This window comes from Ailuropoda melanoleuca, chromosome 8 (assembly GCF_002007445.2).
Source record: "Ailuropoda melanoleuca isolate Jingjing chromosome 8, ASM200744v2, whole genome shotgun sequence".
In the NCBI taxonomy this organism is placed as follows: Eukaryota; Metazoa; Chordata; class Mammalia; order Carnivora; family Ursidae; genus Ailuropoda; species Ailuropoda melanoleuca.
Window position 1 is genome coordinate 127,432,915 of NC_048225.1, and position 25,624 is coordinate 127,458,538.

At 55.8% G+C, this 25,624-nt stretch overlaps 2 protein-coding genes across 6 annotated transcripts; both read right to left on the reverse strand.

Moving 5' to 3' along the window:
* Positions 1–70: 70 nt before the first annotated feature.
* Positions 71–10,415, reverse strand: RHBG (Rh family B glycoprotein). The gene is made up of 10 exons (XM_002926944.4): positions 10,150–10,415; positions 5,178–5,364; positions 4,601–4,751; positions 4,340–4,487; positions 2,751–2,917; positions 2,330–2,467; positions 2,076–2,209; positions 1,588–1,709; positions 581–654; positions 71–437 (listed from the first exon to the last, which is right to left on the reverse strand). The coding sequence occupies exons 1-10, from the start codon at positions 10,334–10,336 to the stop codon at positions 369–371; spliced, it is 1,377 nt and encodes a 458-aa protein (XP_002926990.1). The 5' UTR covers positions 10,337–10,415; the 3' UTR covers positions 71–368.
* A 4,119-nt stretch (positions 10,416–14,534) lies between these two features.
* On the reverse strand, positions 14,535–25,387 carry TSACC (TSSK6 activating cochaperone). 5 transcript variants are annotated; one of them, XM_019807692.2, is made up of 4 exons: positions 25,251–25,387; positions 24,527–24,583; positions 20,888–21,010; positions 14,535–14,689 (listed from the first exon to the last, which is right to left on the reverse strand). In XM_019807692.2, the coding sequence occupies exons 1-4, from the start codon at positions 25,267–25,269 to the stop codon at positions 14,661–14,663; spliced, it is 228 nt and encodes a 75-aa protein (XP_019663251.1). In that variant the 5' UTR covers positions 25,270–25,387; the 3' UTR covers positions 14,535–14,660. The 5 variants fall into 5 exon arrangements, with proteins under 5 accessions (XP_019663251.1, XP_034523333.1, XP_034523336.1 ...); XM_034667442.1 differs by lacking the exon at positions 14,535–14,689 and adding an exon at positions 19,387–19,664 and having other exon boundaries at positions 25,251–25,385; XM_034667445.1 differs by lacking the exon at positions 14,535–14,689 and adding an exon at positions 19,400–19,664 and having other exon boundaries at positions 25,213–25,274.
* Positions 25,388–25,624: the final 237 nt, after the last annotated feature.

Genomic DNA, 25,624 nt, shown 5'->3' on the forward strand with positions numbered 1-25,624 from the left:
CATTGTGTCTTAGAGCCAGAGGGAGCTCCCCACATTCCCAGTGCACAAATAAGGAGTCAGAGTCCTTGGTGCGGATGGTGTTTATCGCCTGACTGCCAGCCTGGCACACACTTCACTGTGACTCTGCCGCGTCGGGGGCCTCACTAAACAGGCCAAGGGGTGGCGGGCGGGGGTGCTCTGAGTTGTCCCCCGGCCTCTGCCAGGTGCGGCCTCCCCCATTCCCCACCTTGCACCGCCCTGTCCCTAGTGCCGCAGACACTCAGCCTGTCTTGCAGCAGGAGGGACAGGAGCTAGAAAAGAGCTTCCATACGGCAGCCGGTCACCAGCCTCTAAAAGGAGAGCATCCTCTCTCGAGGCCCGGAAGCAGGTTAGGCCTGGGTGACTGGCTCCTCCACCCGCAGAGGGCCCTGGGCTTCATCCTCAAGCTCCCCAGGCACCTGGAGGGCAGGGGTGGGGGAACAGGTGAAGGGGCACCTCCAGGGCGCTGGAGTCCTCCAGAGGAAAGGAGCAGGCAGGAAGGAAAGAGGCAGGTGAGGAACGAAGGGAGGGCTCGGGTCTGAGGGGCTGCAGGCACGCTCACCTCCCAGTAGACCTGGTCCTCGTAGCACTGGGAGTCTGGAGGGGAGTCCAGGAAGGGCAGCCTCAGCAGGATCCCTGGTGGTGGTAGGGGAGGGTGTGTGAGGGGCTGGGAGACACGAGGTCTCCACAGTACGCCTGCCACAGACAAATCACAGCTGGATTCAGCGAGCACCTATTGTGCACCAGACCCTGTGCCAAGGGCTCCGAAAGGCCCTTCCTGGGCACCCACCGCAGTCCTGCAATCTGGACCTGACCCTCAGGTCAGCGTGAAGGAAGCAGGGCCCCGCGAAGTCCAGTGCCTACTCATTCCTACAGATGGTCATGGACCCAGCTGTGACGCTGCACGGCTCCTGAGCTGTTGTGGCCCCCTCCCCAGGAGGGGTGCAGAAAGTGTTTATTGAGTAAATAAGGATTAAATGAGGGAAGGAACCGAACCTTGTTTGGGAAGGAGAATCTCGGGGCGGGACGGGGGGGTGGGGAGAGCAGGGAGGGGTGGGACACCGAATCATAGGTTTTATTTTGAAGGCCACGAGGAGCAAGGCCAGACATCGGGAAGGACTGTCTGACCGGGCATCAGTGAGCAGTCTGCCTCTGTGGGAGGATCTGTGTATCGTGTCCCCCCCCCCACCCCCACCCCATTCACTGCCCAACCAGGGCTCAGCGGCCCCTTCAGGGCCTCAGCCTGAGGTCGGGCTGCCCTCTTGTGGGCAGAGGGGGCAGTACAGGGAAGCCACAGAACTGGAGAGGGACCCAAGTCAGCCCCTAGCCGCTCCCCATCTCCTCTGGGCACCAGAGGAGAACAGGTGCCCACTTCTGGAAGCGGTTACCCCTGAACTCTACAACCCCACCCCACACCTGGCACACAGCAGGTGCTCAATAATTATGTGAGCAAATGAATGTCAGGGGGATGGGATCCAGTGGCCCTTTCCCCCAGAGGACACCCCTCCTCTGTCTTCTACGTCCTGGGGAGCTCCTGCCAGCCCCCCACCCCCAGCCAAGGTCACTCACCTCCGAGGCCCCCACCCACAGAAGCAAACATCAGTGTGACCAACAGCCCGAAGAGTTGGTGCATGGCCTGGGAGCTGGCAGTGCGCTGGCCCGCGGCTATGAGCGGAAACACGCTGTCCAGGCTGCAGGGAGAGGGGGTGGTGGGGACACGGGGCTGGAGCACAGGGTCAGGGCACCAGGGCATCGCGCTGCCTCATGCAGTGGCCAAAGGAACTCAAGGGAGCCCAAAACACCCTTTCACCCCCATGTGCCCGCAGACACCCAAACGCTTTTCAAGACTCGGTCTGAGGATCACTTTTGCCTGCCCTCTCCTCTGACCCCTGATGTGCAAAACTGACCCTAAGGGTCATTATCTCTTCCCGCCGTTATTCATGAATAAATGAATGAAAATAGACACTGCTTTTTGTGTTGGAAGGAGGAAGAGAGTGAGTGAGGTCACTTCGGGGGGATAATGACCTCGGGGAGGGTCAGGGATGGGGAGGACTCACCCTTCTCCATAAGCTTCGTGGGTGGCCAGCCCAGCCACGAGGACCCCCAGGAGGGCTCCCAGGACCCCAGGCATCCCATGGAGGTTGTGGACACCACATGTGTCTTGGACTTTGAATTTCGCCTCAAGAATGGGCTGGAGGACAGGACACGAGTCATGGGTTTTGAGTGGCCCTCCCTCCCGGGCTGTTGGAAAGGTGGGAGGAAGGGCGCTGAGGGCCCCCAGCTCTGACCAGGGCCCGGGAGGTGTCTATACCGTGAAGAACTTGTACCCCAGCGTGGAGACCGACCCAGCCAGGAAGCCAGCTGCCAGGGCCCCAAAGGGCGTCAGCATCATTTCACCTGCTGTCCCCACCACAACCCCTCCGGCCAGCACGGCGTTCTGGATGTGGACCTGGGGGAGCACAGGGGAGGGGGGCACGGGAGGCCCTTCCAGATCGCACACCCATCCCAGCCCCACCCCGTCCACCATGGCGGCATCTCCTGCTTCTGGAAGTCCTTCTGCCCTCTGATCTCTAGCTCTCCTGCTGTCCGTGGTCTCCTCCTGTGAGGACCCCGCGCATCCTGGCCCCAGGCCTGTGCCTCGTCCTGTTCCCCTGGAAAACGGGCCTTGCTGGCTGTCAGACCCCCTCCTCCCCCACACCGTCCCTTGGCCTCCCCGAGGCCTTCACCCCTACCATATCCAGCCGGCCGTGCTCCCCGACCAGGGCCGACAAGGCAAAGGTGCCGAGGGTGCTTGCCGTCAGGGAGTAGTACGTGTGGAGGACTGTTCGGTGCTGCCCGTCCCCCAGCGTGGTGGGCGCAGAGTTGAAGCTGGGCCAGAAGACCCACAGGAAGATGGTGCCTAAATGGGGGGCAGGCCGGCAGAGTGAGAGGCAGCATGCTCCGTGTCCTCACTCACGACGTGGGGCCAACGCCTCCCCGAGCCGGGGCCACGTGAGGTGACGCGTAGCAGGTGTGCAGCCCATGGCCTGGCAGCCGCTAACTGCTCCGCCAGGCCCTGCCCTCAATGGTACTGAGACGAAGAGCGCCGGAGGACCACAGACGCTTGACATTTTCTTGGTAAGCATCAGAAAAGGAAATAAAAACAGGCAAAGGGTGCTACATGTCAGGCACCAAACTGGGAGCTTGATATCCGTATCAGGGGAATCACGGGCTTTAAAACCTCACCCGCCCCCCGGAGAGGCGCCCCTGCAAGCAAGCGGGAGGGGCCGCCGTCTCTGGGGCACCAGAGGGACGGATGGCCTGTGCGTGCCCTGACTACGCGCCGTGGTTCCCAGGCCAGTCCCGGAGGGCGGGGCGGAGCCAAGGGACAAGGTGAGGGGAAGGCTGGGGACCCCATAGGGTAGGGCCATCCTGGCAAGGAGGCTTGAGGGACTGTCCCTCTGTCCCGAGGGGTCTCGGGAGTGTGACGTCGCTTCTCCCTGCAACCCCACGGTCTGCTGTGGGATCCAGCACACTCACACGCTTACACGTGTGTCCTCCAAGGAGCGAGCAGGAGTCAGGAAGAGGCAGGGCTTCCTGCCTGGAAGGAGGGGGACAGAGGAGAGCTGGGGTGTAGGCCTCCCGGGGAAGCACACCTTCTTGGGGGAGCCCCTGGACTTCTAGCCAAAACATCCACCTCATATCACCACCAACCTGCAGGTGAGCAAGAAATACAAAACCAGCCTCTCTTTTTAGTGTAGGAAGAGGCAGTTTGGCCATCATTCAGGACCACCTATAAAAAAATAAGATCTCCATTTCCTTTCCTGCCTCGTTTGCGAAGGCAGAGAGGGGAGCAGAGCCAAGGTAGAGGCACGTGCTTGGAAGAGAGACGTGGTGGTGATGGTCAGACCTGACTGCTCCCAGGACTGACCCACGACCTCTCCCCGCACCCCGGGTGTGCAGAGGCTTCTGGGAAACCACCTGGGGGGGGCAGCGTGAGGGGCAGAGTCCTGGAGGTAGGAGATGGGGAGAGTGGGGGGGGTGGCTGAGGCAGGCTGAGTCTCGCTTCTGACTTGGGGTGAGGGATGAGGGGTTTTAAGCAAGGATTGGTGCAGTTAGACTTGTTCCGGGAAGGCCCCCCAGGAACGGGTCTGGGGCACGTAGTGTGTACCCCAGGGCTGAGTTCCAAGAACCTGTCAAACAAACTGTTGACGACGATGAGCACAGAGCTGGGGGTCTCTGCAGGGAGTTCCCAGCAGGACCCCAAGGACCACAGGCAGCACCCTGAGACCTGGCCTGGAGGTCCTCCCTGGCCCCGCCCTGCCGCAGCCGCAGGCCTCACCGATCATGGCAAAGAGGTCGGAATGGTAGACGGAGCCCTGGCGGTGCTTGCTCTTCTCTAGCTGCGGCCGGTAGAGCACCCGCGAGAGGACCAGCCCGAAGTAGGCCCCGAACGTGTGGATTGTCATGGAGCCTCCTGCGTCCTTCACCTGGAGAGGTGGCCTGGAGCTGGAGGGGCAGCCCCCGGCCCCGGCCCCACGCTCTCCCTGCTCGGGGCCTGGCCCTGACCGTCCCCACCCCACCCCAGCCCCAGCCGACTCACCCCCAGGAGACTGAGGAGCACAAACTCGTTGACGCCAAACAGCACGGTCTCCAGCAGGGCCAGGAGCAGCAGCTGAGCCGGCCCGGCCTTGCCCAGGACGGCGCCGAAGGAGATGAGCACAGCCCCCGCGCAGAAGTCTGCGTTGATCATGCTGGGGAGGCGGGTTGCAAGGGTGAGGGGGGCGGGCGAGGATGGCCCCGGGGGGCGCGTCAGGGCAGGAGGCCTTGAGCCTAGGCTTCTGGACCTTCCCTGGTAAGTGGGGAGGGCTCCCGTGGCCTCGCTCGTGGATGAGGAAAGCAGTCTCAGGGAGGTTCTGCGACGTGCAGAGCAAAGCCCACGAGGGGCGGGAGACCCAGATCCTGAACCCCGTCCTTTTCCAGGAAGCTACCGTCTGCCCAAGGGCCCTTGGGTAAGAAGGGGCTTACAGCAATGGGCGTGGGCTGAGCGCGGGAAGAGGCAGGCATTGGAGACAGGGAGGCAACTGAAGGACAGGGCTGGGGCTGGCTCCCCACCGGCGGGCAGGGGCTTCCCGGCTAGACCAGGGCTGGGGAGGAGCCAGGAGGCCGCCGCTGCCCACCTCTCCACGCCAACACATATGTGGCCCCCGTGCCTGGCGTGCAAGAAGCCCTGGATGAGCGTGGACCACTGCAGGGCGAAGGCGGCCAGGAGGAAGGTGAAGCCCAGGCTGCTGAAGCCGTAGCGCTGCAGGAAGGCCATGAGGAAGCCGAAGCCCACGAACACCATGACGTGCACGTCCTGGAAACCTGCAGGGGACATTTGGGGCTGCTCCGGCCTTCACCCCTCCCATCAGCCGCCCTGCCGGGGGCGGGGGGGGGCGGGGGGCAGCTCTCACCAGCCAGGGCTGCCTGGAGGCCGGAGCTGAGCCTCTGAAACTCCCCCGTGGTGGCGGGGCCTCCCAGCCTGGGTCACCAGTGCAGAGCCGGCCGGCTCAGAGCAGTGGGACCCAGACCCTCCCTGCCGTTCCCACCGTGGAGCCAGGGAGCAGAGCCTTCTGCTCTCTTCTCTGGCCTGTCCTTGGGTCTCCTACACCGCCCAGCGGCAAGTCCTGCCTGAGCTCTCTCCTGCTAAGGTCCCTGCCCCTCCATGCTCCAAATCGTCTCCCCCTTCAGGCTTCGTCCAGTTTTCCCTTTCTGCTGGGAAGTCCTCCTCCATGTCTCACCTCCATTCCCCATACTTCAGAATCTATACCTTTCCATTTTGAGGATTTTAGCTTTTTAAAAAGATTTATTTATTTATTTGAGAGCAAGAAAGCATGAGAGAGAGATCACGAATGGGGGGTGGGGGGGTGGGAATGGCAGAGGCGGAGGGAGAAGCAGGACCCCGGGATCATGACCTGAGCCGAAGGCAGACGCTTCACCGACTGAGCCACCCAGGCGCCCTGATTGAGGATTTTAAATTTTTAAAAAATAATTTATGAAATAGCTTTATTTATTTATTTTTTTGGAAATAGCTCTAATTGTGAACAGAGATTTCCTCGGGGACAGGAAGGGCACAGAGGGGTGGGGCTGCTGGTACGTGGCACTGACCGTGACCCCTGGATTTGTGCCATACGGAGGCTCGGGGAAGGACGGTTCTGCTTCTTCATTCGTTTCTTTCTATAATCTGAGTATGTTAGTTTTAGAGATGAATTAGTTGAATTTTTTTAAGTGTCAATGAGGTTTCTGGGCAGGGAGACTGGAGCCTCTCCATGTGTTTTCTGTGCGTACGCGTGACAGATGAGGCTGGTACAGATCACCTGCCGCAAACTGGAAATGAGACACATGCCGCAGTTCGCTTCGGTACCCCTTGCTCTGTACCCCTCCCCCACCCCGCGTGAACAGGGGTGCGACTCAGCCAGTCTGGCCCTGCTGTCTCTGTCTAGAGTACTTCCACGCTGTATCTTCGGCTTTAAGTGAGAAATGTCAGAGAAGGAATACCCGGAGCGTTGCTAGAAGTTGCAGTGTCAGGAAGCTCTTGAGAAACAGGGTCAGCTCTGACCCTAAGCTGCCCTTTTATTGCTCCGTGGGAGAAACTTCGCTTGGAACCTAGCGCTAGCAGATGTCACTTCCCCCAGGGAACCCAGATGCTTTCCCTGCATTCCCGTGACAGAGCTTCACTGCGAACTGGGGCGCCAGGCTCTGAGGACACGGCTGTCATCGCAGCAGCCACTGTGCCTGCCCTCACAGAGCGTGCAACACAGACGTCAAAGAATCAAAGAACCACGCGCGGGAGTCTTCTCGGCTTCTCACAAGAACACATATCACTGATCGCATTTCCCTTTTCTCTCGGCCGCCTGGAAGCTCGGAGCCACACTGGCATCGCAGCTGGGACAACTGGAGGCACTTGTTATTGACTACCATAACTCATGACTTACGTACTGCTTCCCTGCTTTTCTTTTCTCCTACTTGTCATGTTTTTGTTGTGAACGACCTCAAAGCTCTTGTAGAAAGAGGCAGTTCATAAAGGAAAAAAATCACGGTCACCTTTTTGTCTCATCTGAAGAAGCACCGATAGGCCAAAAATGTATTATTGAACCATAGAATGTGATCCGTAACTTCGAGAGAAGCAAACTTTTTTGCTTTTTTGTGCTGGGTGCGGGCCGACAGGAAATGAGTTCGCGAGCCCCGCCCGGGCAGAGGGTTGGGTGGGCGCTAGAAGCAGAGGTCTGCCTCTCAGCTGCCCCCCCAGCTGCCAAGGGGGGTAAGGGTCTGGGGGTCCACTGGCCTTGCTAAATGTCCCCAACACCATGCCACTTCTCCAGCCCTGTGCACTCCCAAATCACCCAGCTCTCTCTTCCCTCTCAGATCTTAAAACCCAACAGAAAAGGAGAAGCATCACCTATAAGTCAGCCTGCAGCCTAAGTTCTTTGAGGCCTCGCTGTCTGGCTTCTTTTCTCCTTGTGCAAACAGTAAATGGGATGGCATGTCTGTTCCTTCGTCCAAGGACAGCGGGACGGCAAAGGCGGCTGGGTCGCTGGGCTCGTGCCCCTGACACGCAGGAACTGCCCCAGAGCGTGTGTTAACTGGCAATAATATTTATATCTCCCACCCTGGGTTTGTTTTCAATCAAAACTCAGTCCCTTGACCTTTCAGCTGGAGTCTAAACATTAAGAAATCTTCACTGGGGAACATTCTGCAGACTCTCTATTGGCTGTGGCCCAAACCCCTGCGCCTTTGGTTGGAGAGAAGATAAAAGTCCTCTAGAGATATCCATTACCCTCTCTCCTTCCCCACTGCCCCTCCCCACCCCATTGAATGGCTCCTGAACAAAATAACAAGGAACAAGGGGACAGTTAAAGCTGGGTTGTGTGACCACGGACAAGCCACTTAACCTCCATGAGCCTTGGTTTCCTCATCTGTAAAGTGGGGCTATAAACGTGGGGAGTAGAGAAATGGGAGTGGTGAACTGGGGAGTCCGCGTCCTCTCACACTCTGCTTCCTCCTGCCGTGTTCTCCTACTAGAGGTCACATCCCCCTTCCCACATCTTCCAAGAAGATCCTGATTCCATCTATCCTAAATCCCTCTCCCCAACGGTAAGGTCTCAGAGGCGTGCGACGCAGGGCCCGTCTATACTGTTTCCTTAGACTCTCCCGTGGTTTCGGCTGTGTCCCCTGCCAACCTGTCTTTTCTCCTCTTTCTTATTTTCCATGACTTGCCTCATGGGACAGGAGGGGCTGCCACAGCTGGGCAGCCAAGAGACCTGGCTCTAGCCTGGCTAACTTGCTGTGTGATCTTGGGCAGCCCCATGACCTCTCTGGCTGTCTCTCCACATCTGAGGGGAGTGGACCAGATGGGCTCTGAGGGCCCTTCCTGCAGCCAGGCCAGATAGACCCCTGGAGCAGCCATGTCCTGGGCACTGGTTAGTCCCACAGCTCAACACCAGCTGCAGAGCTCCCTTTCATCTCCCGAACCAAAGGGCGGTGGCTACACCTCCCTCTGGCCCTGACCCCTTCCCCTGGACTCAGGGGCAGGGGAAGACCCGGCTGATCAAAGCCCCAGGCTCCAGAGACCTCACACTTTCCTCCACCCCGACCTTCCCCCACACCAGGGTCCCAAGTCCACAGGGATAGAAAGCTAGGGCAGCAAAGAGATAGGATCCCCACTCCGCTCCTCTAACTGCAGCCCAGGGAGAGCTGCGTGTCCCAGGAGAGCGCCCCACTGCAGCAGAGGGGCAACAGGCTGGGGGGTTTCGGGGAGAACTTTGAGACAAGCAAGGCACCGAGGCCTTGAGTGAGGCCCATGGGAGAAGAAAATGTGGGGTCCTGGCAGGCGGCCAGGTCAGACCCTTGGACAAGAGCTTACTTCTCTCAGCCTGGGGGCTGTTCCTTCCCTCTACCTCTCTGGGCAAATGCACGACCCAGGAGCCTGCCATCCCAGCCTTTATGGCTCACCTTGTGCAGACAGGGCTGACCTGAAACACTGGAGGGAGGACTGCTGGGGGGCTGGGGGCTGGCACTTCTTGCTCAGGCCCGGTGCATCTCACCCTCTATGTCCTCAGCATTGGGACCTCATTGTGTCGGGGTTGGGACTGGGAGAGGGTCAGGTGGGGACAGTCTGCCACCAGCTCAGCATACGAAAAGCAGGGTAATAACAGCCTGGGGTTTTACAGGAGACTCTCACACTCTGGGCCTTGTTTGAATGTACATCTCTCAAACTGAGCCATTCTTCTCCCCACTGCCCAGATGGGGAAAACCGAGGCTGAGAGAAGCCCTGCCCAGCAGTAGTGATGAAGTCTGGAGATCCTGATATCTTTGGTCTCAGCTGCCCAGGGCCTGAACTGCAAGAGGAGGCCCCCAATCTTGAGGGAGAAGCTCTGCCCCCAGCAGGGGCAGGGGCTTAACCCTCTGGTTCCTGGGCCTTCTCAGCAGGCAGGTGGGCTGTGTTGCTTGGGACGCCTGAGTCCTAGCTCCCGCTCTACGGTTCACCTGATGGGCGATCATGAGCAAGTCACAAGCCCTCTGAGCCTCAGCTTCCTCCCCTAGGAAATGGGCTGATGACCCTGCCATGGTTCCTTCTCAGGGCTGGGGGCTGCTGCTCTGTGGCTGTGGTCAGTGGTCGTGTCATTGTCTCTCTGACTCTGGAAGGGCCAGTTTTGAGTGGCTGCCTTCAGAGCGAACACCTGCCATTAGCACCTTCTGCACACCACTCGCTACCTCCCCAGCCGTGATCAGGGTGGAGGCCCTGGAAAGGCAGTCTCTGCAACAGCCGTACAAAGCCCAATTAGGCCAACTGGGAGGCGAGACAGGGAGCAATGAAAGCTCAGATCTGGGTTTGAACCTCAGCTCCCTGGGCTCTGACAGCCAGAACCTTAACCAGCCAGTAACCCCTCCCGGCTGGGTCTCCCCAACTTTGTCTACTTCATGGACTACGTGAGATACTGCGTGGTGGCCCGCAGCACAACGCCTCGAACTGCAGACGCCAGTGCAGGGGTGTTATTATAAATCTGGGGCACCTTCCTCGGAGCCGGAGGGTTGCCTTCCTGGGGTAGATACGCCTGTGACACCGCGGACCTTGGGATCTTCGCTCCCCGCACCCTCGCCCGCACTCACTTGGGTAGCGAAAGTAAAATTCATTGTCCGCGTTACTGTGGTTGCCCCAGTGCCAGAGGGCGGCGTCGGTTTCGTGGTTGTAGCGGACGAAGACCGCAAAGAGGATGGCGGTGGCGCCCTGGAGGAGGAGGCACAGCAGAGGCAGCTGCAGTCGCCGGCCCGCGGCGCGGTGCGGGGACTCGGCCATGGACAGGGGCTTCCAGTCCCGGGCTCGGGCTCGGGCTCGGGCGCGGGCTCGGACTCGGGGCGCACTGGGCAGAAACGCCCGGGCAGGGCAGGCAGGTTCCACCGGAGCCAGGCCCCGCCCCCGGAGCCAGGCCCCGCCCCTGGAGCCAGGCCCAAGCCCACGCCCGAGGCTCAGCGCCCCCCCACTTTCCCGGAGCTCGGAGCTCGAAGCCCCAGCCCTGGCAGGTACGGAACCAGGGCAGCGAGGGCCTGGGCCTGAGGCCTGAGATGGGGCAAGGGCCGGGCAGGGAAGGGTCGTCAGGATCCTGAGGTCCTGTCTCCCTTGGCTCAGCTGCCCCTTGCACTGTTCCGTTGGGACAGGTCCTTGGACATGGCCTGTGACCTGCCCTGATGGAGCACACCTGAGGGAACCGATGGGAGTGGGGGAGGAGAGGACCCTGCCCCTCAAACGTGGTGTTAGTTTAGAGAGTGTTTCCCAAGCAATAAGAGGCCCTTTAAGGCCTGGGCCTGGGCCCTCCAGGGTTAACACCAGAGACAGATGAGGGGTTACTCAATCTTTTCCTAACTGAAAAAGCCAGATGGAGAATGGAGGTAAAGAGGCGCTGTCCAGGCATTGATGATTAACCTGGCTGGGGGTGTCAGAGCCTCACCAGCACAGTCCGTCCCCTGGGCCCCAAGGTCCTAGGCCTCCCACCCCGGTCTGCACCCCAGCACGCCCAGCAGCTGGCCACACTGACAGCTGGGCTCCCTGCACGCCTGCGCTGGTATGAGGAGACCTGGCCTGGCTCAGCAGCTGGAAAGAGGGGAAGCTAGATGGAGGAAGGTGTTCTCGGCCCGGACTCAGGGGCCAGGTCTACGCCATCTGGGGTCCTAGAAGACAGACAGTGAGGACACAGACTGATTGACGCCTACTGAGAGCCAGGCTTTGGAGATGAACCACATGACCCCTCCCTCCAGGAGCCACTGTCCAGTTGGGAGACCAACATCTAGGAGGGAACTGAATTCCCACTGGGGTGAATGTGTGACCTTAGGAAGTACAGAGGCCACAGAGGCCCAGGAGGAAAGGCAGCAGAACCCATGGGAGCAGGGACGAGGGTGGGCACAGACATGAGCTGCTTCCTGGAAGGTCATGTCTGCAGGCAGTCTAGAAGGACAACCTAGAAATTGGAAAAGCAAAGGAGGAGGGGACATTTCAAGAAGGGGACCTGCAAAGACAGAAGCCTGACCATGTAAGTGTCCAGTGTGTTCAGGACTCAAGCTGGGGGTGGGGAGTCTAGAAAGGCCTTGAAGGCCCTGCTGAGGCACATGGCCTCTACCCTGTGGGTGCAGGGCCACTGGACGGCTCTCCCAGGTGGGAGACACTGGCACTATTGGTGCTGACACCTGTAAGCCACAAGGGGCTTCAAAGAAGAAAAGCTGAGGGGTGGTCTCGGTGGGGCTGGTGGGAGGGGAAGCCCTCTGTCCACCCTGCTGCCCAGCCTAGTCCGAGGGGGCTGTTGTGTGGGAGGGGATTGTCGGTGTTTGGAAAGAAGTCCCAGACCCCTGCCTGAAGGAAGAATGTGGCCGAGGCTCACAGGGGCCAGCCACTCCCCAGAGCAGATGGGGGCTCCTGCCAGCCATGGGGCTTGCCCCTTCTCAGGAATGTGCAGGGACAGGGGTGACAGTGCAGTCCCTGACCCTCCTCCTTGCTTCGCCTTCTGCCTTTTGTGCAATTCGTCTCCTCTCCACTTCCTGCCATGGGCTTTAGCCTCCAGCCTAGCATGGACTCTGGGGGACAGCTGGATTCTAGGTATCCAGCTTCCTGACCTAAGTCAGTGCCCAGCCAAGCAGGCCTGGGAGGACAGGGGTCAGACTCTGTGGTACTGCTCCCAGCAGGCCAAGGAGGCTCTCTGGCCTTCAGTGGCCCCTGGCCCCTGGCCCAGAGGCTCTCTGTCACTACATGGTCAGCAGGAAGGCTGTTTTCTAGCTCCTTCTGCAGGAGGGGGTGGTGGTGGGAGAGGTCTGGTCAGCAGCCTTTGAATAATGATTCTCAGACAATTCATCTGTGGTGTCCTCCCAGGCCCAGCCTCCTGACCCAGAGATGCGGGGTGCTTGCTGGGCACTGACTGGGAGTGAGGGCTTCTCTGGGTTACCCAGGCAGGGTCTGGACAGGCCCTACAAGGGGAAGAGCCCTCACAAGCTGCAGAACCAGGGAGAGCAAGAAGGAGTGGGCTGCCCCCCCCCCAGCATCTTCTGGGAGCCTCTCCCATCTCTGTCTCACCTATTGTCTCTCTTGGTCTCTGAATGCCTCTGGATCTCGGATTCCCCCACCTCTGTTGTTCATTCAGGCATCCAACAACTATTTGCTTAGTACGTTGGTACTAAGCCCTGGGCCAGGGCCTGGGCTATGACCCGAGATTCTAGTCAATGTGCGTAACACATCTGGGTTCTAGAGGTCTAGAGGGACCTCTACTGGATCTACTGGATGTTGGCACGTCTAGAGGGAACCCTGGAAGGGCCAGAATAGCTGGGCCAGCCTGTGGAGAGTAGACGTTTGGGCAACATCTGTTTACCAGCCTGTATGGAAAGATCATTATATTTTAACAACTAGTGGTACAAGCTTGTGTCACCCCTGGCCCATCAGAGGGCAAGAGCCTGACAGTCCTCCCTTTCTGAGGGGTCCCCTGAAAGGCCTCCACCCGTGAGGACTCCCCAGCCCACCACCCAGAATGAAGAGGCTCCATCCATGGTTTTCTTTTGGATCCGCAAGTGATGTCAGGACCCCTGCCCTCCCCCTGCCTCCTCTGGGCCTGGAAGCTTTGGGGGATGGGGGTGGCTTTATTTCTCAATCCACACCTCCCCCAGGGGGCCCCTGGGTCTGTTACCAGCTCCCATCCTGCTGGCTTGGGGTCTGCCCCATCTCAGACCTCCCTTCTCCAGTTTCCACCTGTGACCAGCTAGGTACCTGGAGGGTAGCCAAGGGGAACTGCTGTCAGCTGCCTGCCCTGGCCCGGCGTGGCCAGGCGGTCCGTGGGCCCGGAGCTTGGGTTACTGAGTAACGTGCGGTTGCCTGAAGCTGCGCTCCACTGGGGTCAGCCCCTCGAGGCTCCCTGCTCTCTGGGCTCAGGAGTCCCCAAAGCCGCCTGGTGGCTGTAGTTCCATGGAGCTGTCCGCAGCGTTACGGGCACCAAGGGGACGCACAGCAAAGCCGTCCACAGCAGCTATGGGCCGGGCCGGGCAAGTACTGAGTCCTCTGTGACTGCCCGGCTCCTCATCTATGGGGCGGTTTCCAGGAGCCCACAGACTTGACTCAAGTGGAGCGAGTGCCAGCGTCCTCTAAGACTTCGGCTGATGCGGTCAGTACGGCCCGGAGTGGCTGAGCACACGGGACCAATGACTGACTCCAGCACCCTGCAGGGCACATGGTGTCTCCGGGCAGGAAAGGGCAAAGGGGCAGTCCCCACGCATGCTCCTGTCGTAGCTGGAGGGGGTGAGCGGTGGGGGCCAGGGCCTAGGGCACAAGCACATCCGGGAAGGGCCCTCAGACCAGCACCCTGGTGACAGGACAACTCGTGGACAGAGGAGATCTGGGGAAAGGCAGAGCCCGCCTTCATTCCACAAACACACCGAGCACCTGCTGTGTGCCAGCCACTGTGCTAAGGGCTGGGGGGCGCGGCTGGAGTGACCAGATGTAAATGAAGAGGCAGGATCAGGGCTGGGGCGCTAACCGGTGGTGGGGGTGGGCAGGGAAGTCTTCCCAGAGGAAGTGATGCTTACTTTGAGATCTAGCCTAATTTCACAGCTGGGGTGGAGGAGGGGTTCCTTTTTGTCCAGCACTCTGGTGTGAAGAGAAAAGAGGCTATACCAGAGAGCTCCTGGACACCCATTTTCTGGGGCCCGACGAACCGCAGACCTCAGACCCTCCTGAAGACCGCGGCCACTGCAGCAAGTGTAAAACACTGCGGTACTTACATACACAGCATGGTGAAAGTTAGATATGGCTTTCTCTGCCCAGGGCCTCGGCAACTTAGTGTGCACCGAAAAGACTGTCAGATGGCTTTTTTGTAAGCTCTCCTCATTTGTAAAACCAAAATGACGGTGCCTTGAAAAAAGTTTGTCAGGAGGCAATGATCTCAAGCCCCCAGTTTTTTCCATGCATTTAACACTCTATCTGCATTCCTGCGATGGGCCTGGTGCTGTGCTGGATTTGGGGGGGTGTCCCCCACACTCTGCCGTCACCGCACGGGACAGAACCGCACTCTGTTATCGGGATGCCAAGGCGGAGGAAGCGATGTCTCAGTTGCTAAGGCTTGACCGTAGCCATGTTTCCGAAGTACAATCCTTGCCTATCCTGCTGGGGGTCTGGAGTCGATTCCTGATAGGTAAAAGTTTTGGGAGACAGCAAAGTACAGAAGGTAAGGGCATAGCCTCGGAATGCGGGGACATAGGTCAGTCTCAGCTCTGTCCCCGAGAGATTTTGGACGAGTTGCTTACTGGGCCTTGAACCTCGGTTCCCTCGCCTGTTGGAGGGAGAGAACTCACCTCCCAGGGGTTGTCGTGAAGATGAACGTCCACAAAGCGCATGCTTCACAGTGTGTCGTTGATAACGTTATGGCCACTCCTGTGCCTTCCATCCCTCCTGCCTTCGGGGAAACCTGTGCACTGCTAGGGACCCGGAAACCGGCCCTCAGGCCTTAGTTCTGAACATACAATGAAGGCTGTTCACTTAACCCTCAAATGCCTGAGTGGGGCCCCTTAAGAGAAAAGCCAGGAGGGAATGTGGGATGCATGGTGGGAGGGGCTTGCTCTGGGGAATGGGTCGTGTGAGTGTGACCACAGTTAAAGGGGGCAGGGGACAGAACACCACGTGTCCTCCGGCTTCTCTCCCTCAGTGCTCCCAAGGACTCCACCACCACCATGGAACCAACCAGAGCCACACTCCATCCTGGACCAGCCGGGAAAGCTGGCTCACGTCCTACTGCTTCCCTCTGTGGGGCATCCAGGGACTCCCTCCCCTAGGCCGGGCCCATGTTCCCCGCCTGTCTTCTCTAATGTGAGTTAGCTTTTTGATGAACACCTCTCTTCTCTGGAAAGGGAGCAATTAAGTAGAAATGTTCTTCACACACAACCCAGGACGGAACAACTGTAGAGCAGATTTCTGCCCCGGGGCCTGGTGAGGAACGTCCTGGCCACAGCAGGGCAGGAGCAGCCAGGATAAAGGTGGTGAGGTGGGTCCCTACTGTCTGACAAGGGCTGCCGGCTCTAAGAAGCTCCTTGGCTGCAGAAGAGGGACTGGACTGGGCCGTGAACACAGGAGAACTTCGTCTCCCCTAGTGCACATTTAGGATGTGGGCTGCCTGCTCTGGGTCTCCGTCCTGCAGGCCCACCAGCATGCAAGCCCCTGAGACACAGGCGGGATGTGAAACCTGGGGCTCTTAATGCTGGTCAACAAAGTCATCGTTGCTCACTCTCATAGCTGTTTATTGAGCCACGCTTCGCAAGGTCAAGCAGGCCTGGCTTTGCCCCTGGGGATACAGCAGTGAACAAACAGCCACTGACCTTGCCCTCAAGGAGATGCTTTCCTAGTGAGGGAGACTCAGGAAACACACACAAACAGCTCTATAGAATGCCCTAAGAGGTTTGATGTAGACAAGGCTGAGTGAGAGGATGGAGTGAGAGGATGGAGTGACGGAAGGGAAGGGGGCTTGAGGCCAGATTGCCGGGGAAGGCCTCGGGAGACTAGGGAGGTGCAGGCAAGAAGCCCGCAAGGGACTCCTACAGACCCCGGGCAGAGGGACCAGCAAACACACTGCCCTTGAGCTGGCACAGCATGGAGGGCAGGGCGGCTAGTGTGGTGAGCAAGGGGGCCGTGCAGGGAGGTGTGGGCCGCACACATAGCCCTCAGGGCCCTGGTAAGGAGTGACTTTCCTGTAAGGATAATCGGGAGCAACCAAGGTGTTCAGAGCAGAGGAATAATATGATCTGATTGGACCTTCTGGTTGCCTGGGGAGCATGAGTGCGGGGATTAGTGGAAGAAGGCAGCCAGTCAAGGGGCCAGCAAGCAATCCAGCAATCCAGGGAAGAGCCGGTGGTCGGTGGTCGCGGGAACGTGGAGAAGGGGGAAGCAGTCAGGCTTGGGTAGATTGGGAAGCTAGAATTGACGGGGTTTACTGAAGGACTGGACATGGGGTGAAAGAGAAAGGAGTCTAGACTCCCGTTTTGCTTGTGGATGTCCAGTTGTTCCAACACTACTGGAAAGACTACTCTTTCTCCATTGGGTAACCTTCACTCCTCTGTCAAAGAGAAGTTGGCTGTATTTACGTGGGTCTATGTCTGGGCTCTACATCCTGTTCCACTGGTCTATCTGTCCAGCCTCCCACCAATACCACGCTGTCTTGACTAGTGCAGCATTACATGAAGTCTTGGAGTCAGGGAGCATCTCCAAGATGCTCCAACTTTGCTGTTCTTCAATATTGTCTTGGCTATTCTGGGTCTTTTGCCTCTCCGTACATACCTTACAATAAGTTGCTCAATATCAACAAGATAATTTGCTGGAATTTTGGTTGAGATTACATTTAACCTATAGATCAAGTTGGGAATGGAGTGCCTGGGTGACTCAGTAGGTTAAGTGTCCGACTCTTGATCTTGACTCAGGTCTTGATCTCAGGGTCATGAGTTCAAGCCCCGTATTAGGCTCTACACCCTGTGGAGCCCACTTCAAAAAAAAAAAAAAGATCAAGTTGGGAAGAACTGACATCTTATCAACATTGAGCCTTCCTATCCATGAACATGGACGATCTTTCCATTGAGCATGACTTAAACATTTCTTTTTTTAATTGAGGGGCATCTGGGTGGCTCAGTTGGTTAGATGACCAACTCTTGATTTCAGCTCAGGTCATGATCTCGGGGTTGTGAGATCAAGCCCCGCGTCAAGCTCCGAGCTCAGCACAGAGTCTGCTTGAGATTCATTCCTTCTGCTTCTCCCCCTCCCCCCACCGCTCACTCTCTCTCTCTCAAAAATAAAAATAAAGGGGCACCTGGATGCCTCAGTAAGTTAAGTGTCTGACTTCAGCTCGGGTCATGATCTCAGGGTCTTAGGATTGAGGCCCATGTCAGGCTCCCCCTTCAGCGAGGAGTCTGCTTCTCCCTCTCCCTCTGCCCCTCCCCCCACTCATGCTCTCTCTCTCTCTCAAATAAATAAATAAAATCTTAAAGAAGAAAAAAAAGATTTTGCTAGGGCACCTGGGTGGCTCAGTTAGTTAAATGTCTACCTTCTTTTTAAAAAATATTTTATTTATTTATTTGACAGAGAGTAAGCAAGCAAGAGCACAAGCAGGGGGAGTGGCACACAGAGAGAGAGGGAGAAAGAGGCTTCCCACTGAGCAGGGAGCCCGACACAGTGCTCGATCCCAAGTCCCTGGGATCATGACCTGAGCTGAAGGCAGACGCCCAACTGACTGAGCCACCCAGGCGCCCCGGTAGCTCTATTTTTAATGTCTTGAGGAACCTCTATACTGTTTTCCAGAGTGGCTGCACCAGCTTGCATTCCCACCAACAGTTTAAGAGGCTTCCCCTTTCTCCACATCCTTGCCAACATTTGTTGTTTCCTATCAATTTTAGCCATTCTAACTGGAGCCAAGAATTCTTTACCCAGCAAGGCTGTCATGCAGAATGGAAGGGGAGATAAAGAGCTTCCAGGACAGACAGAAACCAAAAGGATATGTGACCACCAAGCCAGCCCCGAAAGATATATTAAGGGGGATTCTGTAAGCAAAGAGAGACCCCAAGAGTATCGTAGACCAGAAAGAAACAGAGACAATCTCCAGGAAACAGGGACTTTACAGGCAATACAATGGCACTAAATTCATTATCTTTCAATAGTTACTCTGAATGTAAATGGGCTAAATGCTCCAACCAAAAGACCCAGGGTGTCAGATTGGATAAAAAAGTAAGACCCATCCATGTGTTGTCTGCAAGAGACTCATTTTAGACCTAAAGACACCTCCAGAGCGGAAGTGAAGTTCTCTTTGTAATCACTGCTTTCTCGCCTCCTCACCTCTGCATCCCAACCCAGCTCTTTCCCTGCATTCCACAGGAAAAGAAGGTCTCTGTGGAAAGAGGACCCAGTCTCAAGAGTAATTTGCCAACACATCTGTAAGAGGAAGTGACGACCCAGTGTGGCTCACATGGCTAAGCTAACCTCATGTGTCCTCTTCTCAAATACTGGAAATGTACGGCTGGACTGGAACGCTACTAAAGCTAAACTGGCTTCCCAGCAGAGAAATTTCCGGATGCCGTGTCTTGGTGTTTCAAGTTCAAAGCTGGTAGTCAGTCCTTCTCTGCAGTATAGCTCAGAGTCACCGCTGTGTCTTGAGGAGATTACCTGTCTTCACTTCTAAGCCCTTTATCCAGCCCATGGTAGTTTCACGTCACATTATATCTTCAGTTGATGCACGTCCCTCAAGAGCCATTCTCCCTCCACCCCAAGATGCTCGCGCCTCATGTCTCGATGAACTGACGCGTGCCCCGCTGCTATCTGACAGCTTCCAGCGGCTCTGAAGTGCCTCAAATGAGATCAGAGCTTCTACAGCCGCTGTCAGTACGACCGCCAGCGGGAAGCTGCCTAGTCATTTCTCAGCTGCTCTGTGCTCTATCTCACACCCTCTATTCGGTGTGTGCGGGGCGGGAAGCCTCTTCTCCTAATTTCTAGGACTTATTCTCCTACCTCGAGGTCTTTGTCCAAGCCTCCCAACTGACACGAAACCAACTTACTTCATCATCTATTTACGCCCCCGCCGCCGCCCCCTTGTCCCGTGGCACCATAAGGCCACTGCCAGCAGCCAGAGTCCAAGACTGGTCCAGCAGCCTCCCCCAGCAACCCCCTCCCCCTCCAGGCCCCCTCTAAGGATCACTACATTTTGCAACGAATTATCGGTCTTAGCTGCCTTGTTAGACAGTAAATCCCCCAAGACCCGGTCTCTACTGTGATACGTATCCCCAAGTGGCTTATCCAGTGAGCACTTACAGTGAACTTGCAAACTCACCAACCATGTACAGAATAACCATGCCCAGCTTCCACCAAGACTTCGCTGGGAAGAAAGGAGAAAACACACAGTGACTCTGTTCCACAATTTATTTACTGAACAGGGGCAGGTGATTCAACAACAGATTACGGGATAAGGCTGGGAGAGAAGAGTTCTTGCTTCCCCTCCCAGGAGCCAGTTGTGTCAGCGATGCTTGTAAATTTTCCAAAATAGCCATCTGTTGTTGGGCGAGCTGGGTCTGCAGCTGGAGATTGGCATACATACATTCTAGGAGTCCCAGGCATTCCTTGGGCTTGTGGTCAACTCCTGAAGGGACAGCAAAGGAGGTGCAAAGGGGCAGGAGACAAATTTTGCAACCGTACCGAGGTGGGGAGGGCTCTACTCTTGCCCACGCAACTTGGCCCACACACACTTTTGCTCGACTGTCACCTACCCAGCCACCCTATTTTAACTGGAAAACCATCACTGGGATTTGTTACCTTTCTCCCTTGCTTAATTTTTTCCATAATATTTATGATCATACAGCATGTTCTGTAATTACTTATTTGTTTTTGAAGTCCCTGTCTAGAATGTAAGCTCCAGGAAGGCAGGAAATTTTTTCTGATTTGTTCACGGTTGTATCCCCAGCGCCTAGAAGCGTGCCCTGGTGCCAAAGTATTCAAAACATACTCGATGAGTGACTGAAACGATCCAACTGAGGTTCCGCGGATGCCTCAGCCTCCTTCTCTCACCCGACACAGCGTCGGATGAGCAGTGATGTGCAGTCCCTCCTATTATCTCATTTCAACCAGTCTTGCTGCATTAGCCAAATTTTTTCTAATGTTTTCAATCACATTACCTGCAGCCAGCTCCTAGGCAACTTTGGTAGTCATTTACCTATTTTTTGTGTATTTATCAGCCTTGACTTCTTTCTTAAACTCTGAGGTCAGCAAGCACTGTTGTCACGGCTGTGCAGTGCCTGGTTAGGCTCCCCACTGGGGCCCTAACACCCACTGACTTCCCCACGGGAATGTGAATAACTGAGCTAACGCCTACCATTTCCTTCCTTGCACACTTTTTTTTTTTTTTTAAGATTTTATTTATTTGTTTGACAGAGAGAGAGACAGCCAGCAAGAGAGGGAACACAAGCAGGGGGAGCGGGAGAGAAGCAGGCTCCCAGCGGAAGAGCCTGATGTGGGGCTCAATCCCAGGACTCCGGGATCACACCCTGAGCTGAAGGCAGACGCTTAACGACTGAGCCACCCAGGCGCCCCTCCCTGGACACTTTTTAACTAACATTACTAGCAAGCAATAAAACTTTCCTTTCAGTGCCACCTAGCCTAGTTAGTAAAGGTGCTAATAAGGAAACCAACACAAATTGGTAGAATGGGGAAGAAAATGAAATCAGCAGAACTGAATCATCAACACGCTGGCGATAACCCAGAGTTCACCCCAGATCAGGGGAGATCAGGCCACCACTTCCTCCGTGCAGCCAGCATCCCTCCGCCCCCTGCCTGGGTCCGGTTGGGAAACTGGCCCTGCATCCTTACCTGAGGGCAGCTTTGTTTTCTGGATGTTCAGGAAAGTGCCCGCTGGGGAACTTGCTTGAAGATTAATCAAGCTAGGAGAGGGTTTGGCTCGACAAAGAGGCACAGCATTACTTTCCTCTTTGGCTGGAACAAAATGAGAGGCAACTAATCAGACTTATTTCTAACACCTTCTAGGTTTTCTAACTAGATCCCTGCACTTGGTCTCTGAACACAGGTGCCAAGGCCCTGCCCTGAGTAGCTCCAAAAAAAGTTACCTAAGACAAGCAAAAAAGAAACCACAGTGGTAGTAAGGGAAACCAGGCAGGGATGGGTTCAGCTCACATCTGACAAGTTCTCATGGGCGTGTGCCACATGCTTACTCCTGCGCTAGACACTCGGGCATCACAAGATCTCGAACTCGTGGCTTCTCAGGTACGATCTCTTTGGGAGACAAATAGGGCACTGATGGAACGTGTTATATAACCACCTGAGGACCTAAACGATGCGTCTGACAGTCTGGGTGAAAATGAGACCTTTATTATTATTATTTTTAAAGATTTATTTATTTGAGAGAGAGAATCTCAAGCAGACTCCATGCTGAGCGCAGAGCAGGACGCAGGGCTCGATCTCATGACCCTGAGATCATGAGCTGAGCCAAAATCAAGTCAGACACTTAACCAACTGCGCCACCCAGGCACCCTGAAAATGAGGCCTTTTATCTTGTAGTTATCCTAAGCATGTGACTGAATGTAGAAATGGGTGCTTTTGAAAAGTGCAAGAGCTCAATGTGAGACAGTCAGAGAAGGCTCCAGCACGTGGGGGATATTTACTGGACCTTGAACACAGGGGGCTTTTGATGAGTGGAAAAGATTTTTCAAGTGGGAGAAAAAAGGAGCGCAGGAGAGCAGGGTGAGCCACGGAAGACCCTTCATGACAGTGAATCTGAGACTTTAGGCTTTCTCTTAAATACGATGGAAAGCCATTGAGCCTTTTAGGGTTAGAAAATGTGATAAAGACTGTATTTTATTGATGTACAGGTATTAAAATAGGCTGGATAGAAAAGTTCTTGAACTGGAAAATAAATAACCTTTGGCAAAAAGAATTAGGTTAGAAAGAAAAATGGATTTGTAGGGAGAAGATCATGAGTTTTATAGAAGACATGTTATTTTTGTCTAGTGAGCAACACTTCCTCTGGAAAACTACTCTCCCCAGATTCCAGGCCATACTGGCGGGACCACACCAAGCCCCGCTCCCCGTGTGACCCAACATAGGCCCACCACGGTATCTCATCCTCAGTAACTGTGATTTATCCAAGGGGTAAGCACAAGGGGCAAGTTGGGAATCCATACACGGATTCTGTTGTCAAAGAAGCTTGCTTTCTTCTGATCTGCGATGCTGGGAAAATGTACAGTTGGGGCAGATGAAAGCTACTGAATTTGGCCAGTATGCTGTAAGGAGCAGATACGACAAAGAGGGTACAGACAAGAGCTCAGGAGAGAGATGGACAGACGACGCCTATAGGCACCATGTCCTCCAGTGTAGTCCCTGAGGCCCCAGCTCTCGAAGGCCTTCTTCCTGTTCTGTGACCATCTCAACCTCCCTCCCAACCGCACAAGCCTCTTGTAAACAATTTCCTTGTTTACTCAAGGGAGTCTGAGTTGGGGTCCCATCAGATTAACATAAATCACATTTTGGACACACTGAATGAGTGGAGACTCGGCAGTCCGAGTAGAAAGGCCTAGAAAAACAGGCAGAGGTGGCACTGAGCTCAGGTGAAAGATCAAACTGCCAGGCTAGCCACAAAGAGGCTGCAAAAATAAATCAGCTCTCCAAAGTAAAAAACAGAAAGAAAATGGGACCTTGGGGAGCTCTTCCTCAGGAGTTTGGAAGATGACAAGGAAGCGGCAAAGCGTGCAGAGAAGCGACAGATGGATAGGCAAAGCGGCCGGGCCTCCGAGGGCGCCTGGGAGTCACTGCCAGGCCAAGATCAAGGACAGAAAAACTGAATCCACTCGTTCTTTTACACATCTAGGAGACTGCTTAGTGCTTGTAGGCATCCACCACTGACGATGCCACAGCGAACTACCACACGAGGTCGTGACTCTCACGGAACTGACAGCCCTGCAGTGTAGACAGTCACTAAGTGATCGAGCGTGCGTGTTATTCCACCCCAGAAGTGTGAGACAGCACCTAGACCATAACCTATCTGGGCAGCTGGGGAGTGTGCTCCCCGGAAGCGATCCTGTGTCCACTGGGATTTGGAGGATGAAGGTATAGGACGGCCCTCTTCACGGAAAACAAGCCTAGGGGCAGAGGTGTAACAGGTAGGTTGTAGGAAGGAAGACAATTTTCTTGTCCTTAACTCCAAGTGCAACAGAGGAATGGCCCGCTGGGGGGGGTGGGGGGAGGAGTCCCCACACACCATGCCGGGCTGAGGTGCTCTCCGCTTGGAAACTCACTGAGCCTATGACAATGGAAATCTGTTTTATTCCCTATTACTCCTGGTGAAGGAAACCTGTCTTGTGGTTTTTTTTAGGCTGGGTTTGTAGACTTTCCAAGCCCTGCTGTGGACCCGCCCTCTTCTTTTCCCTTCGTCTCATCCGTCATTTGATGGCTCGTGCAGAACGGTAAAGAGACAGAAGCTGAAACTGGGTTCTCAAGATTATTCTCACCATCGGAAAACTTTAACTTCCACACAAACGCACTTCTCAACAATTCAGGTCCTTCCTAGATACAGGAGGACACATTTTCTACTGGGTTGGAAGGTGTGAAGGTGTGAAGAATACTTACACACAATGCATAGAAGGGAACCACAGCTCTGACAACGAAACAGAGGAGGAGTTGGGGAGCAGCAACAGGATGCAGAGCGTAGAAAATAACAGTAAAAGGTGCTTTACATACATTATCTATTCGTCACAATGACCCTAAGAAGTAGGTAGCTTTCTCCACATTTGAGAAAACTTAAGTTAGGAAATTTGCTTAAGATTCCACAACTAGCTACATGGCAGTGCGGGGGTTAAATCGGGGTCTGGGGGCTCCACGGTCACGTTCTTTACCAGTGCACAACACATCGTGAAAAGAGTTAGTCCGTTATGTCTAAGCTGTGACACAGTCAGCCTCTCGGAGTCATCTACTCCGCCTACAGTTAAGTGGCTGGCTCTGGAGTCAGACCGCCGCAGGCATTTCCCTGGCACGAGTGGGACCACCCGCCTCAGAGGGTATCTGTTTACTCTCAACACTATGTCTCCTGGAATCCCTGCACATGAAGTCTTGTTCTAAGTAGTAAGAGGGGAAATGAAGGAAGAATAATGTATTCGCTCAGCATATTACTGAGCAACTATTATGTAACAGGCCCAGTTCCAGGCACTGGGAATACAGCAGTGTTCCCATTTATTTATTTATTTTTAAAGTAAGGTCTACGCCCAACATGGAACTCGAACTCATGACCCTGAGATCAAGAGTCACATGCTCTACCGACTGAACCCCCAGGCACCCTAGCAATGTTCCCATTTAATGGGAAATCGTAGAACAGCTACAAATACTTTCCCATTAATGGAGAAAAGGGGAAGAAAAATACACACAACTAGAATCACTTTCCCAAGTTCTGAGGAATTAAGGTCTGGCTTTCAAGGGAGGGGGAGCAGGGCCCAGGGCACACACCTTTTCCGTTGGGATGGCTAGCATGCTGCTCCATGTGGACACCAACAGGTGTGGTGCCTGGGGAAGAATCACAGCGTTACATGACCAACAACCCCTGCTATTATTTTACTTCTCTCCGGCACATCCCGGGCTGCACCACTTTGGGGAGGAAGAAGTGTGAAAGAAGGTATTGTTCTATTTCATGGCCAAATATAAGCGACTGTTGAGTTGTTCGTGCTCTCATGGTCCCTTCACTAGTTTGGAAAACAGAAGTCTGTTAATATTGCTTCCTCTTTCCTGGACAAACTAGTCATTTAACTAAGCCCAAACCTTAAGAGTCTCCCACTAACGGGGGTTCCCTCCACGTTTTCCTCCTGCAGCACCAGCCCTTTTCCTGCCCTCGAGGCAACTTATACATCCTGGCTCCCCATCATCTCCAATGGGCCGGCAGTGGAGCGAAGGAGGAGGGCACGGGGGAACCGGCGTGGAGCCCCCGGGGGCGTGCTCCGGGTAGGAGACAGGGCTCCCAGCGTCTGCTGGAAGCACCTGCGTAAGGAGGGCGAAGGGCGCGCTCGGGGACTCGGAGCTCTCCCCAGAGACCAAGCTCCCGAGTCGGCCCGCGCCGCTATTCCTCCCGCAGCTAAGGCCGGAAAGGGACCATCGCGGCCCCAAAGGACCCGAGAAGCCGGCCAACTCGGTGACCTCACCTGCGCTGTTACTCAAAAACCTCCCTCCCGGGACCCACCCTCGTAGTTGATACACATGCGCGGTGGCCCGCCGGCCAACTGCCCGGGCCTCCGCGCTTGCGCCGACCTGCGCGCCGCACGCGGCCGGGAGCGGCCACCCTACTGCGCAAGCGCCCGCGCCCTCCCCTTTCCATCATCGCGCGCTCTCTAGCTAGCTTGCCCGGCCGTTCTTGCGTAGAGGGCGGGGCTAAGAACGTCGACTGGCCGGTCTCCGTGCCGGTCAAAGAGCTGACTGCGGTGATTGGCAGCGACCCGGAGGGTAGCGGGTTTAGGTGTAAGCCCTGAGGAGGCAGCGTTTTCTGGGCTTCTCTCTGGTTCTCTCTCTCCAGAAGGTTCTGCCGGTTGCCCCAGCTCTGGGTACCCGGCTCTGCAT